This window comes from Medicago sativa, chromosome 1 (assembly GCF_051527215.1).
Source record: "Medicago sativa cultivar Bolivia chromosome 1, Bolivia_mono, whole genome shotgun sequence".
Classification (NCBI taxonomy): domain Eukaryota; kingdom Viridiplantae; phylum Streptophyta; class Magnoliopsida; order Fabales; family Fabaceae; genus Medicago; species Medicago sativa.
In genome coordinates this window covers 65,470,858-65,486,571 of record NC_140749.1, presented here as the reverse complement: position 1 = coordinate 65,486,571, position 15,714 = coordinate 65,470,858, and the positions used below count along the sequence as shown (strand labels likewise).

Genomic DNA, 15,714 nt, shown 5'->3' with positions numbered 1-15,714 from the left:
ACAAGTCGGTGAACGTCACTCAAGGACTTTGAACTAGCAAGTGATTGAATCAGCTTAAACTGTTTAAGCTAAAATTAATTGAACCCCAAAAGAACTAAAAAAAAAAAAAACCATGAGAAAGAAGACATGGTTTGTACTTTGTAGAAATTAAGAATAGAAAACTTGACACTTTAATTCTGAGCAGTATCAACCACCCAAGTTTTGCTCAATGATAAAGCAACTGCTATTAACCATTCATGTTATTAAAATAATGTAGGCAAAGAATTGTGTCACTCGATCAATATACCCCTTTAAGAACTTAAAATTAATCACTACTCCCTCCGTCCCGGAATATCTGACCCATTTTTCTAAAAAAAAGTGTCCCAAAATAACTGAGTCATTTCAATTTTCAATACAACTTTCATCATTCCCAATACAATATAACACCAAATAATACTACTTTTATCATTCCCAATACAATATATTCCACTTTCCCCTTTATTTATACATTTTTCTTAATCTGTGTGAAATGAGCCAAGGGGTCAGATAAATTGGGACGGAGAGAGTACTTAAAATAGTGAAAATCATGAAAATTGTGGTAAGGATGGTTCTTAGTTATATTTTATTCTAATAATGACATAATCTAACAACTGATTCTTAAGTAATATTAAAAAAAAGAGCTTGGTATAAGGTGCTAGTAAAGTAAGCTTCTAATAATAAAACGAAATAAAATAGCTAACCACAACACTGCGCCTGGAACAGTTGTTATGCTTCTACTAATATTCTAGCAAACAATGCAATCTCTATCACGGTTCATGTATGAGATTTATGTTTCGAGTTTTGAAATACAATCTTAAACTTAAGTTGTGCTACAGTAAAAAAAATGTGTGAATCTATTTTTCTTACAGTAACTATAAACTAAGCATCCTCTCAAAAATATACATAAACTAAGCATCTGCATCTACTTCATAACCAGGCAAAAAATTGTGTTGCAATTTTAATTACAGCTAATATAGCTGCAAACACATGTAAGCACCCTTGTATCTACAGACAAGGTTTTTTGCTAAATAAATGTACCTGTTACCGTAAGTTCTTTTATACATGCTAAAGAGGCTACTTTTTAATCCATATTAATTTTCTTCATCATCTTGCCAAGTTTTAATCCATAGTAAACAATTAACCCCAACCATTGCACAGATCAAAACAAACAAAACAAGCAGGGAGTAAAGACTACAAATCACAGATCAAATATAAAAAACATGTTCTAAAAGCTCCAACAGCATCACAAATATCTAAGACAGACAAATTAAACCATCCAAATGACCACATAAGAATACCACCATTTACACACTACCATATCAATTCATTCAAAATTCTAAAACTACCCTACTGTGATCACCATCATTTCAAGTCATAATAAAAAACACAGCCCTAATTAAAATAAACAGCACCACCACATGACAACAAAAGCAAAGAAATCATTCTTTGGCAGTTTTGTTGATCAAGGACTTGTGGATGTGAGGAATGACACCACCACCAGCAATTGTTCCCTTGATAAGGGTATCAAGTTCCTCATCTCCCCTGATAGCAAGCTGCAAATGCCTTGGTGTAATCCTCTTCACCTTCAAATCTTTGCTAGCATTTCCAGCCAGCTCAAGAACTTCAGCAGTCAGATACTCCAGAATGGATGCCAAATACACTGCAGCTGTTGCTCCGACACGTCCATTAGCTTGGACTCTTTGCTTCAGCTGTCTGTGGATCCTACCCACAGGAAACTACAACCACCATTGCAAATTTTACAGTTAATAAACAAAAGTTACTTAACAAAACAAAAATAACAGAGGAAAATAGGTCTCTCTAATCTGTAAATGATAATTAACAGGAAACAACATCTACATGAAATCCAAAGGCAATAATTTAATCTCAAAAATCAGCTCTCCGGTTAAATAAAAGAACATTTGATAACCATACACTAATAGTGTTAAGATTTTTTACACAACAATTGTTAAAGTTTGAAAACATTTTGATAACCATACACTAATTCTAAAGTTACAAATATTCAGTGTGATTTCTTCAACGCTGTAAACTTTTAACATAACCTTAAATCGAAATTAAACTTATAACATTCCAACAAAAAATTACTTCTCTGCTACAATTTACAACAAAATCAAGCTAAGTTAATTAAAAACTTCAATTTGAATTTCCACAAAAAAAAAAAAAAAAAAAAAAAAAAAAAAAAAAACTTCAATTTGAATTGAAGTTGTAAGATCTTGAAATTGTTTACTCTCAGAAAGCAATTAGTTGAATTTTTCATCAAAAAACAAAAACATGTATCACATCACATATATGATATAAACAAGAAAATACATGTTATCAGGGGAAGAAAAAAAAACAGACACATCAAAGATTAAAACTTTATAATCAACCCCCAATTGGGTATCCCAAAACCATCGCTTAATTCTGTTTCAAACCCTAACCCTAAAAAATTAAAGAACATAGAAAGAAAGCGAAATTGAAAGATTTAGCAAAGATTAAAACTTTAGAATTAAACCCTAGATGGGTATCTGAAAACTATCGCTCAAATCTCTGTTTCAAACCCTAACCCTAAAAAATTTACACAGAAAAATCGAAAGTGAAAGATCTAGCAAAAATTAAAACAATATAATCAAACCCTAGATGAGAATTATCGTCTAATTCCTTGTTTCAAACCCTAACCCTAGAAAAATAAAGAAAATCGAAATTACGAAGAAAGGGAAAAAAAAAGGGTTTTACCTGAATTCCAGCACGAGAAGAACGAGAAGTGGGTTTCTTCTTGTCCTTGTCTTTGTTAGCCGCGGTGGTTTTCGCTGCAACGAGTCCTTTTCCTCCTTTTCCTGCCATTGCTTAATCACCTGAAAATTCCAGAGCAAAACGCGTCAATGAAACGCGTCAATGAACAGAACTTGTTAATCGAAGAGAAAAGAATAAGAAAAAATGTTTAAACGAAGAAGAGAAGGGAAAAGTAGAAGAGAAACCTTGGAATCGAGAGAGAGAGAGAGAGAGAGAGAGAGAGAGAGAGAGAGAGAGAGGAGAGAAAAGAGTGAGAGTGTGAAATTAGAGATTTTAGATCGAAAAGAAAATAATGAATATGGGGTGAAGTGAAATATCGTTGTCACGGTCATTAAATTGAAATTTTGGAATATACGTTTTGTTTGAATTTTTTTTGGCAAAATAATAGGCGCTTAACTTTGCGTGGGAAACTAATTTTCAATCCCAATTTCGAATTTTTCGTTTTACCGCTCTTGCCTTCTACTCTCTTTATGGGCTTAGTTGGACATGGACTCAGTTAATTAACAAGAGTTGTATTTTCCACCCACACATAATCTACAAATTCAAATTATGGCCGTTTTTGGTACGGTTTGTTTCAGTTTTTAAAATTAAAAACCATCTTAATCGTAAGATAAAAAAGCATATAATTTGGTTTAATTCGGTTAACTTTTAAAATAAAATACGAACTAAACGAATGTGGTTTAGATTAGATCGGTTTATGAGGTTTTTTAGATGATACATTTTTTTGTTTTCAACGTTAAAATCAAATTAAAAAGTTAAAACATGACAATTTTTCCAACTATGTTTTAAATTTCAGATAACGTTACAATTTTATTTTCATCCAGCAATGTTCCCAACGACATAGACAAAATTAAAAATATGGACAAAAGGTAATTATATTCGGTAAGAAATGTAAAAGATTAAGATTGTGTCATTCTCTAAAAGTCCAAGTAACACATAAATAATTTTTTTAAAATAAAAAAGCAAAGAAGAAACTTAACAAGAAAAAAAATGTCATTTTATAAAAGTTCCTATGAGTATGTGTCTCGGTGACATAGGTTTAGTGTTTTTTTATGTTGAGGGTTGGTTTTGTTTAGTTCGGTTGATAAAATAAATATCGCAAATCGAACCAAATCAAACCATGCGATTGAGTACAAAAATGATTTGACTACATCCGAACCAAATGCGTTTTTTTAAGGTTTCGGATTAGGTTGGTTTGGTTTGCGGTTTTTCTATTAGGTTGGTTCAGTTTTGAACATCCCTAGTTCAAACGACCTAAGTCGAATTTCCACTTTGTTTTGCACGTGTTACCTCAACTATCTTTTTCTTTAATATTGTCATTTTTAATTTTATTATATCTAGTGTTATATTGTTATCTTACGTTCAACAAAATATTTTCATATTCGCTACGTTTATTTTATTTTATTTTTGTGTTGGTTCTTTACTGACTGACAATGTGTCTCATACGATATTGTTGATATCATAATTGTAAGTTAAAAAATTTAGGTGTCAAAAGATGCCTCATACATTGTATCATTGGTTGATATTTGAGAAAGGAAACAATGTGAGACTATTCAACTTCCAATATGTCAATTGTCATCACTGCTTCATGGTTCTACTTATTCCCACGATAACCTCATCTTCCCAGTCGATTAAGGCAATTAATCCTCCCTAGTTATAAGGTCATTATTTTTCAATTATTTTGGATAGCAAGAAACTTTGTTTCCTTCTCCTCCTCTTTTGTCTATGCCCGAGAACAACTTTCTAGTCACCTTCATTCCTTCCAATCTTGAACCATGTCTTCTGATGACTTCCATAATCATAACATCGCCAAGGGGGAGCCAATAGTTCTTTTTTCGTCTTATTATCCTCTTCCACTCCTTCCCTTATCACTAAGTTGGCCGCGACCCTGTCATTTGCGATATTACCTCTTTAGGTTCACTTTTCCCTTAGACCATCATCTTCATATAGTTATGATGAAGTTGTGATTTTGAATGAACGATTTGTCCCTCATAAGATTATCTCCTCCACACTTTTCCCCATTGGTTTCCAGTTGAGACCCATTCCTTCAGGACTTATCTGATCATGAAGCAAGGTTACATTCCTTTGCCAACCTGGGTATAGTATGCTCGTGGCAAAACTTGGACAAGATGTGGGATCTATGGTGTCGTCATGCTTTCTGGATCTGACATTAGGTTTGATGCGTAAATCTTTCATGGATTCCTCACACAATGGTTAACGAGCACCAATTCCTTTGTGTTTCTCTTGGGGATGAAGATTTCAACCCTTGTCGATGTGGCTTCCATCTTAAGGTTGTCGATTGTCAGTCCATCGTCTTACCTATTTGAAGTTGGGAATTTATGGATCTCTATAAAAGATAGCAAAGTGTCGTCTTTGGGATTTTATCTAACAATGCTAAGACAATAGGCTTTGTGTCAAGAGGTAAGCACAACGTTTTTCATGTTGTACCAGTTCAAGTTGTATTTAGTCATGCTTAATAATACATAAGGAGTGATAATGTTAGAGGGCCCTATTTTCCTCACTTCTTTCTACCAAATTCTTTTCAACCTGATAGATAGGTTATGCATTGATGATTTTATTAGTGTTGTCAATATTAGATGTAACATCCTGATTTTTTAGGTTATTATTATTTTAATTGTTTATTATTTATTTGTTTATGTGATGTGTTTGAATTGTTGGGCTAGTTGGTTTTATTAGAGATTGAGGAGTTAAGGGTATTTTAGTAATTTGAGAGTGAAGGATATTTTAGTAAATTAAAGGTGGAAGGTAATTAGTGAAGTTGGTAGAAACTCGAGGAATTAAGATAATAGAAGTAAATAGTAAAAAGATGGTTTAAATGAAGTAAATGTGCAATGTTATTTTTATGAGCAAGAATAATGACTAAGCTCGATAAGAGATAAATGAACTAAACCCAATTGATGTGGATACATAAGAGTTATAGTCTTCACAATTTAGGGTTAAAAAATCATTTGGTAAGTTTTGCAAATAGAGGCAACAGAGAGAATATAGCAAGAGAGAATAGGAAAGGAGATCTAAGGAGAAAGAAGGGGAAAGCTTGAAGAGGCAAAAAGAAGAGGTAAATTAAAGCTTAAGAGGCTAGCTTATTGGATTAAGAGGTAAGCGGGAAGGTTATTTTCACTGTCTAGAACTTATGAACAATTGAGTGGTTGTGGATTATGTGTGTTCTTAAGTTTTCATGAATTTGTTGTTGAATTAAGTTAATTTCGTGCTCCAATTATTATGATTATTTTAAGTATGTGAAAAGTGGTGTAAGAAAGTTGTTGTTACATGAAATCTAGGTTTGATTATGATAAGTTGGTGTTTATGAGTTTTTAGCTTAATTGAATTAAATTCATGAAGTTGCAGATGAATGATGTTAAACTTGTGTTCAATCTTCTTGCTATGATATTGGGTATGTTAAAGTAGTGGAATTATGTTGTTGATTATGTTTAAAGATATGTTTGGTTGTGTTAAATTGTTGTTGTTGAGACTTATGATGATGGCAATGAACCGAACCAACTCGAAAATAGTTCGAGATTCGATCCGGTAATTAATTCGTCGGAATTGGTTCATGAACCAAACGAGTCGAACTTGAGTTGAAAATTAAGCTCATGAAATAAATGAGTTGAACTTGAGCTATGGATAGTTCGACTTGTATGGTTCACGAGTCAACTCGGTATATCGAATATATATAATCACTTAGAATATGATATCTAGTTGTCTCCAACACTTAGAAAACTCTCCTCAATTTCGTTATTGAATTATTATTTATTGATGTTATTACAAAAATATGCATATATTTGTTCATCTTTACACTTTATATTTCTCACCCTTCAGTATGTCGTTTACATTTACTTGTTATTGCATGTATATACACTAGCATAGAATGTTTACAGTTGTAAATGAATTAATCAAAAAAGAAGATTGAGACTAAAGTTATTTTTTTTATGGAATATTGGGATTACACTTACAAAACCAAAAACATACAATTAAAGAAAGACAGAAAGAATAAACATGGAGGAAATAACAAAAACAAGCAAATTGCACTTGTAAACTCCTAGTCCCACATCGCTAGAAACAAAGATACCGAAGACTGTTGTTATAAAACACAAGGTTTTAGTCCTGATTGAATTTACAACTAAGAAAGTTGTGTTATTTTTCCCTAATTGTGAAAAATAAGAAAAAGGTGCATAAAATTTTGTAATTACCTTACTAGTTTTTAATTATACGGTTATAAGTTTTTTTTTTGTTTGGTTCATTTATTCGAGCTATTGAATTGAACCTATCGAGCCGAACCGAGTTGTCCACAAACTTGGATCGAGTCGAGTTCGAGATGAAAAAAATATTGAGACAAACTCGAGCCGAGTTTTGAGCCGGTCTAAATTTTATCGAGTCGAGCTCAGCCAAGTTCGACTTAGCTCGACTCATTTCCAGCCCTAGTTGTTGCATAGTTGTGAAAAGAGTTTAAATGACGTGTTTGAGACTTGGGAAATGGTTTTAAACACTTTGGGTGTATGGGGATCTAAATAGCACCTTTGGGTTGATTTTGAAGAGAATATGAGGCAAAACATCAATTTTCGCACTTTTTGCAGTGTTGGCGCTGCAAATGGGGCGCTATGCTCCCAGTTACAGAGAGCCAACGCATGGATATGCATTACCTGGCGCCACACGCCCAACTTAGAGCAAGATTTTTCTTGCTTTGTGTTTTGGGTGCTTGTGGGAGGGTCTTGCCTGCTCCTAGATGTTCTTTTGATGATAATTTATTGTTGTTTTGATGAATGAATGATAGTTAAGAATAGTTTGCTTAAGATTGAATTGGTTATGTGATTTTAGAGACGAAATGGAATGGAACTTGAAACATTAAAATCGATTAGAATGAAATAGAGTTTTCTTAAATTTGTTATGCTTGAACTACTGTGATGTTAGATAACATGTAGGAATGATGAGGATGTATGTGAGCATGAAACTTGGTTTATAAGAGTATTGAAAATAGACGAACTTTGTGAATATGAAAAATAGACGAACTTAGTGAATTGATGAATTATGACATGTTGACTTGTAATTAGTTATATGATGATAATAAGGTGATGAATAATGGTTGAATTGATTAATGATATATGAATGAAATATTGATTAACTAAATGTAAGTGACGAATTGTCTAATATGCAAATTGGCTAAATGAAGAGATGTTGTTTATTTAAGTGCTTACGATATTATGACTATGTTGGTGTGATAAATATGATGATGATGACATATGATGTTGTATATGATGATGATTACTTTGGTGATGATGAATTGTTTATGTATGGATGTATTGATTTGACGATGCAATGATGTGTTGACGTGGAGATATATTATATAATGATGTGAATTATATAATAATGAGTTATGTGGTGTTGTGCATTGTCGAGTCTATACTTGAAGTCCATGCATTCATAGGCTTGTAATCGCGAAGATGAAAATCACGATGATGAAGGATTAATTCGGTAACATAACTCTGAATTATCCAATAATCTTGAAGATGAGGGATCACTCGGTAACATAACTCTGACATCTAAAAACGGTACCACATACATATAGAGTCGTATAGAGCATTGCATGCACATAAGTCTATGTGAGAGTCGTGTACTTGGTTATGTGAACCTATGTGAAGATGTGCACATGGCTTTGTGTGTCCGTGTGATAATTGTTCAATTGTGATGACAGTGATTAAGTGTGAATGATGTACATTCGACTTGGTGATAAAATGACGATTTGAATATATCTTGTGATGATGATTTGAGAGTTGTTGTATTTATTTAATTGATTGAATGAGATGACATGTGATTATAATATTGCTAAGAAATGAATATGTGTATTTGTGAATCCTAAATATTATGCATGAGTTCGTATATTCTTTATGTTATACGTATATCTTATCCTCCAGTGACTTTTTGATCGCCTATATCCTCGTGGTGTAGACGTGCAAGTTGAGGACGCTTGAGTCGACGTGAGTACCCAAAGACTGCTGAATGCCTTCTCGTTTTTATGTTTATGCTTTTGGAGTCTTAGTAGCAGTGCACTATTATGTGTCGTAGATTTTATTTATGATATGGATTTATGTTTGAGGAACCATTGAGTTCACTATGTTGATGTATCTGATATTTGAGATTATGACTTTATGTTGGTTTTGAGATGTATTTCCGCTACGATTATTTATGAAATTGATGACCTTTGCATGTTTTAGATTAATGATGACGTAACATCTTGAACTTATATGAATAGTTGTTGAATTATTATTTGAATATTGTATGTGGGGTTTGAGGGTGTTACATTAGACATGACAACAAACCCCATACTTGGGGGTACCCACCCGAACCAAACCCAAATTAATGTGTTTCCCCCTTTGACTGAGTTTGGGTATGGGTTTGGGTTTTCCCCAATATCAAAACACTGGTACGGGACGGTTAATGTTGATATAAGTATCCACCCTGAACCCATACCCAAACATGTTCCGAATGTAAAAAAATCAATTTATTATCCCTTTTATATAAATAGAAACTCAAACTATAAATCATTTCACCCACACAATCAAAGTTTCAATATTTCATACGACACTTACTTCTCTAAGTTCTCTCTCTTTTCCGTCCGCATCTCACACCCTCAGTCTCTCTCTTCTCCATCACTATCGCCATCGATTGCCATCATCTTTTTGCTGGATAATGCATTACAACATTGAGCCTGGGGCTGAAAAATACTTATTTTTTATTATAAAATTATCCATTGCGGGGATGGGGATGGGGAAGGGATTCCCGAACCTATCGGGGACTGTGATGAGATTCGATTTCTTATCCCCGTTGGGTATAAGTAGGGTAACAAGTAAGTATTTTGGAGTAGGGTATGGGGACGGGAAAGGTAAAACTCATCCCCTCTCCGCCACATTGACATGCCTAGTCAATATTGTCATTGCGCAAAAGTTAATTATAAAGTGTGTTTGCAATTTATACTGTTAAATAATATAAAAAATTATGTTTAAGATTTGTTTAGTTGTCATAATAATAATAAGGCTTAAAGTTAAATATGTGATCAAAGATAAGTAGATACGATGTCTTGCACTGTGTAGAAAAAGTAATGTATGTTAATAAACTTATTGTATTTACTAGTTGTTTGTTGCAAAACTATGCCGACCATTGTATTTATATTACTAGTAGTTGCAATATATGCAACTAGGTTTATATACAAATTTTGTGAGTAGAGTCAAGCTAAGGATATTTCCTCCAAGCACAGAGTTAACCCTTAGGTGTCAGTTCCAATGTATGTAGGTAAGTGGGGCACCACTTACAAATGCTAGCTTAAAGCAGACTACATTGGAAGATTCGATAACTTAAGATTATTCACGTCTGAGTGATTGGTTAGACGCAGTTGTGCTCAATAGTCTTGTTATATTCAAGTATATCGACTAAGACAAGTGATGCTAATATACAATTAGTATTGGTAACCGAAATCGTAGATTATATTATTATTATTAACGTAAAGCATTTTGTTCTTATGAACACGATCTTTTAGAGTTGAATAACATTTTTTTTTATTCTTACTAGCTAAATGACGGGCACTCACGTGCTTGTCTTTCCGCTCGTTTTATTGCACTAACGTTTGAAAATTATGAATTGTGTTTTTTTTATGAAATTTTGATTTTAAATAAAACTAAAAATATAAATGTTTGTTGCTTTTTTTAATCACACCAACAACAATCTTTATTATAGAAAAAATTGTTTAAGGGTATAATTGGGATAATGAAAAAGTAAGTATAAATATACTCATCTAGTTTGTTATACTTTTCAAATGACAAAGCAAAAAAAAATGGACATATATTCATCCATATTTGTTACATTTTTCTTAATTTTTAATTTATTCTTATCTATTTGTTGTTGAGGCAAAATCCCTAATTAATTTTAAAGATAATAAACCAATATGATTAAAGAATTAATGGACTTTGATTATTTCCTTGGTATTTAACTTGTGCTCTTGAGTGTTTTACTAAGACAGGAACAAGGCTTAAATCATACCAAGAATCAAGTAATCAAAGGACATTTGATTTCAAGATCTAACACTGAGATCAGAAAGTTAGATCAGAATGTTGCTCAGAGATCAGAATGTTCGCACAAGAGATCATAAGGTTGCTTCTATACAAGCCCAGAATCTCAAGAACATAGATCAAGGTCATGCAAGGCACATGTGACATAAATAAATGTCAAGAGAAGTACTTCTGCATGGATCAAGCAATAAAGGCATCTATGATGATTAAAAGATTAATGGACTTTGATAGTTCTTGGTATTTGTGTATTCTTGAGTGATTAACCAAGACACAAACAAAGTTTAAATCATACCAAGATACAAGAAATCAAAGTACATTTGAGTTCATGAACTAACTCTGAAGTTCAGAAAGTTAGTTCAGAATGTTGATCAGAAAGTTGATCAGAACGTTCTGATGATAGTCCAGAAGGTTGTTCATAAGCAAACCCAGATTCATCAAGAACGTGAAGAACATGCAAGCACACTTGACATGAATTAGAGGTCCAGAAAGGTACATCTGCATGGATGCTTATGGAAAGGCTACTTTTTGGAGGTACTTTTTGGAGGCTACATCCTCTCTTTCCTGGACAAAGTCCAAGACAGATTTGGTGTACTTTATCCCACCTTTTCCAGCAAAACTGGATGCTTATGGAAAGGCTACTTTTTGGAGGATAAAACTCAAACAAATCTCACATCACGTGCTGGGCAAGCCCAGAAATTCATCCAACATTCATCCATGATGAACCCAGATGAAGAACATCATGAATATCCAACATTCTGATGAAGAACACAGCAACATTCTGATGTTCATCCTGGGAACTCAACAACATTCTGATGGTCAGAATGTTCACCCAGATTTTCAAGTAAAAGCTTGTGGGGCCCAGGACACGTGGCATAACACCATTGGTCACCTTACAACGGCTATATGAGCCCAAAAACTCTATAAATAGAGATCAAAGACTCAACAAAACTTGCACCAATGCAAAGCATACAAGAAAACATCTCAAATATGTTTGAAGCTTTAGCATTCGAATTGGTCATCACTGAAGGCTCCTTCTACCTTCTTTGTAGTGTAAACCAATTCTTCCTTATCTTGTTACAGATAAGTTCTCCCTCCTTTCTTCTCTGAATTGATCATCACTGAAGGGTCTTTATACCTTCTTTGTAGTGTAAATCAATTCTCTTTGTTATCTCTTGTAAAGATAACTTCTTCTTCTCCCTCCTCTGTTTGTTTCTCAAACATTCAAACTCCAAACATCTTGTAAACTCTCATCTAGCTTTAGGGGTACTAAAGTGTTAGTTTGAGCTGAAGGTGTAAAAGTCTAAGTGGGTAACTTAGCAAGAAGAAAAGAAAGTCTCATCTAGCTTTAGGGGTACTAAAGTGTTAGTTTGAGCAAAAGGTGCAAAAGTCTAAGTGGGTAACTTAGCAAAAAGGTGCAAGCCTGCTGAGGCTTAGAGAATACAGTTAATGTAATTGTTCAGGTGAACAAAATTGTAAGGTGCAGGATTTGAGAGGTTATCTCAAGCATCATAGTGGAAACTCTCACAAGATTGTGAGGAGTGGACTAACCCACATTGGGTGAACCACTATAAACTTCTGTGTGTTGATTCTCTCTTCCCTATACTCTTTACTTACTGCATACACAAACACACACAAACACATTTACTTTGTTAAACTGTTTTTGCACTCAGACACCAGAACATTCTGAAGTCTGCTTTAAACTGTTTTTGCACTCAGACATCAGAACGTTCTGAAGTCTGCTATTAACTTAACTATTCCAAGTTTCCACTTGAGAATCATTTTTTAAGTTGCAGGATAATTTTTAAAGGGTCACAATTCAAACCCCCCCTTCCTTGTGACTATTTTATTCACTTCATTTGTTACATGTGTTATTTGTATTGAAAATTGAGGGTATTTTTGGAAAGAAAAAAAGCCAGCTCAAAAGTCCTGAAAGGTGATGTTTTCTTTATATATAATATAGATACGTGGCATGCTTTGTTTTAACCCGATTCTGGAACTCACTGAGACCGTAGTGTCTCATCCCACTCTGTTGTTTCTTTTTCAGGTATAAGCTATTCAAAGTTAATCGAAGCCGAATCACAGTGTTTAGAGTTAGGATCTCCATTTGTATTTGGATTTACTTATTTTTTTAAAAACTTTGTTTACATTCATTTTTAAGTATTTTGACGTAAGATGTAAATCATCTTATGTTCCTCTAATTTTCAAGACCTTTTATGAAATTTCAAGTTATGTGCATTGATTCAATTTCACCACTTGTTGGTATTGATTCGTGCATTTTTTTTGTTTAGCATAAGTCCTTGCACTTTATAAAAAAATTGTATTTGGTCCTTATTGTTAGTTAACTGTTAAAAAACGGCAAAGATAACATAGTGCCAGATGGCATCCTATTATTGGGCCAAAACTTACGAGCAGAAGTACATCAGATTGTGAAATACTCCCTCCGGTTCTATTTACAAAAGACAATTTACTTTTTTGATACATTAAATAATTTATGTATTTGGTTTAGGTTCTTGACTAGATACATACATTATTCAATGTATCTAAAAAATCAACTTTCTCTTGTAAATAGGACCGGAGGGAGTAAGTGTCTCTTTGTTTGTTAAAGTGTAGATAACTTGAAGAATAAACAGTTACTTGCAGAACAAGTAATTGGTTATCTCATAACTGGTTTAACAGTTAGTTGTTATAATTGTTAACTACAGTTAGTTTGTTATAATTGTTAACAATAGGTAAGTAGTTCATCATGGTATAGTTAGAGAGTTGAGTTGCTCTATGTATATGTGATGTGATAAACGACTCATTGTAATCTCATATTTTGTGAATAAATTTTTCTCTTAGTTCTATTGGTATTGGTTCATAGTGTTTTGTGCTAATTTTTGCATTCATGGAGAATCAAATTCATCCATTTACATTGTTCCTTGTTATGATGTGTTTGTGCTTCATCAAATAATGCAATTGAACGGGTCCTCTAGTCCCTTCCTAATATTCAACATTAGACTGCTTGAATTTTGAAACTTAAAAAAAAAAAAAAAAAAAAAATCTGTAAAACCACTTTTTTTTTTTTAAGAGTAAAACCACATTTATAGTGCTACATTGCCCAATAATTGGATGCCATGTGGCACCCAAATACCTTTCCCGTTGACTAACAAGTAACAATAGATCAAATACAATTTTCATTGTTAGTGCAAGGACTTAACCAAACAAATTTTTTTTTGCAGGAACCGAAACAGAAAATTGGTGAAAGTATAGAGACAGATCACATATTTAAACCTAATAATAATAAGGAGGATGTTAAACAGTGCCCCCGGGGCATTGGTTAAGCATCAAAAGAAGTAAGTTTTTGTTAAAAAGTAATGTAATTATTACTTGATGAAAAGTGACAGTTTATAGTTCCAAGACAGAAAATTCTATTTTTGGATTCCTTAACCAGTGCCCCGGGGGCACTAGTTAACAAGACCCTAATAATAATAGTAAAATTTGCAAAAAAAATTAATGGTAATTTTAATGAGTAAATAGTCAATTACAAAACTTCAATTACCCCTTGAAAGTGCATAACGTTAATCAATTTACCCCATCCGTCAAATTTCTCTGTTAGTCACGACATGACATTTGACTGTCTACGTGTCATGCCACGTCACATGTGGTAATTTTTTTATTTAAAAAATCTGGATTTTCTTTACGGTTATGAGCAAATACCCCCCTGAAGTTTTGCATTTATGTGCAAAATGCCCTAAGAACTTGAAAATTTAAATTTTTTTCTCATCCTTGACTCAAAATATATTAAAGGTAAACAATTAACAATTACTTTTAATACTTTGAACTCAACAAGCATGTTTCTACCATGGTTCCGTTTACAAAGTTTTTTTTTTTTTTTTTAAGAATACAAAGTTCTTTCTTGAGTTGGAAAGTTTGAGGCCAGCTTTGTCAATTTAAACCTCTTTTATAGATCAATTTAAACATACTTTCTTATTATGCACTGCCATATATGTTCAGAAAGAAATATAAGCATCTTGTCCATGATTGTAACAGATTAGCTGTTCTGAATGCTATTACTCAGGGGACCATAAAGAAATATAAGCATCTTGTCCATGATTGTCAGCTTAGTTGTTTAAGGGGTATTTTGCACATAGTGCAAAATTTTAGGGGGTATTTGCTCAAAACCGAAAGAAAATTCAGATTTAAAAAAAAAAACTGAAAAAAAGTACCACATGTGACGTGACATGACACGTCAGACACGTAAAAGTGCCACGTAGACAGTCAAATACCACACCATGTTGACTAACAGAGGTATTTGACAGATGGGGTAAATTGATTAACGTTATGCAATTTGTTAATATCAAGGGTAATTGACGAAACTCATAATTTCGGGGAGTAATTGCCTATTTACTCAATTTATAACAATAAAATTTGCAGAAAAATAATAATAGTAATTTATTAAGGCCACACAGTCTGCATCCTTGATTCAGGGTATTGGATTTGGATCGCCCTAGACTATATCATTTAAATTGTTTTTTGTATTCATTTTTTTTAAAGGTTGTATTTGCTCTAAATAAGAGATGATAATAATAGCAATCCCAATTTAAGGTTTTAAACCCTAATCTGGAAAAATTGGGATAACTTTTATTATGGTATAATATTTTGTTTGTTTTTTTACATTGAACTATTAAAGGTAATAAAAAACTGGACAACCTAAATTAGTTACTGAGAAAATCTTTCATGGACACAACCACAAATTAATATTAGTTAGGCACTCAAAATTAAAGTAAAATTATTTAGTCACATCGATTGATATTATTCAATTGTATTCTCTTTTATTTTTTTTTTTTGGTTT

The 15,714-nt window shown here is 32.9% G+C and overlaps 1 protein-coding gene across 2 annotated transcripts; it reads right to left on the bottom strand.

The window, feature by feature from the left end:
• Window positions 1-1,203: 1,203 nt before the first annotated feature.
• LOC146956471 (histone H2A variant 1) lies at window positions 1,204-3,140 on the bottom strand. Of its 2 annotated transcripts, XM_085729046.1 has the most exons (4): window positions 3,049-3,140; window positions 2,994-3,014; window positions 2,752-2,870; window positions 1,204-1,754 (listed from the first exon to the last, which is right to left on the bottom strand). In XM_085729046.1, the coding sequence occupies exons 3-4, from the start codon at window positions 2,857-2,859 to the stop codon at window positions 1,458-1,460; spliced, it is 405 nt and encodes a 134-aa protein (XP_085585172.1). In that variant the 5' UTR covers window positions 2,860-2,870; window positions 2,994-3,014; window positions 3,049-3,140; the 3' UTR covers window positions 1,204-1,457. The 2 variants fall into 2 exon arrangements, with proteins under 2 accessions (XP_085585172.1, XP_085585176.1); XM_085729050.1 differs by lacking the exon at window positions 3,049-3,140 and having other exon boundaries at window positions 2,752-2,871; window positions 2,994-3,011.
• Window positions 3,141-15,714: the final 12,574 nt, after the last annotated feature.

Bases quoted from the DNA above. Each gene is read 5' to 3' on its own strand.
- LOC146956471 (XM_085729046.1), bottom strand. From the start codon at position 2,859: ATGGCAGGAAAAGGAGGAAAAGGACTCGTTGCAGCGAAAACCACCGCG. The intron at 1,755-2,751 runs GTAAAACCCTTT...TGGTGGTTGTAG, and splicing joins CTTCTCGTGCTGGAATTCAG to TTTCCTGTGGGTAGGATCCA.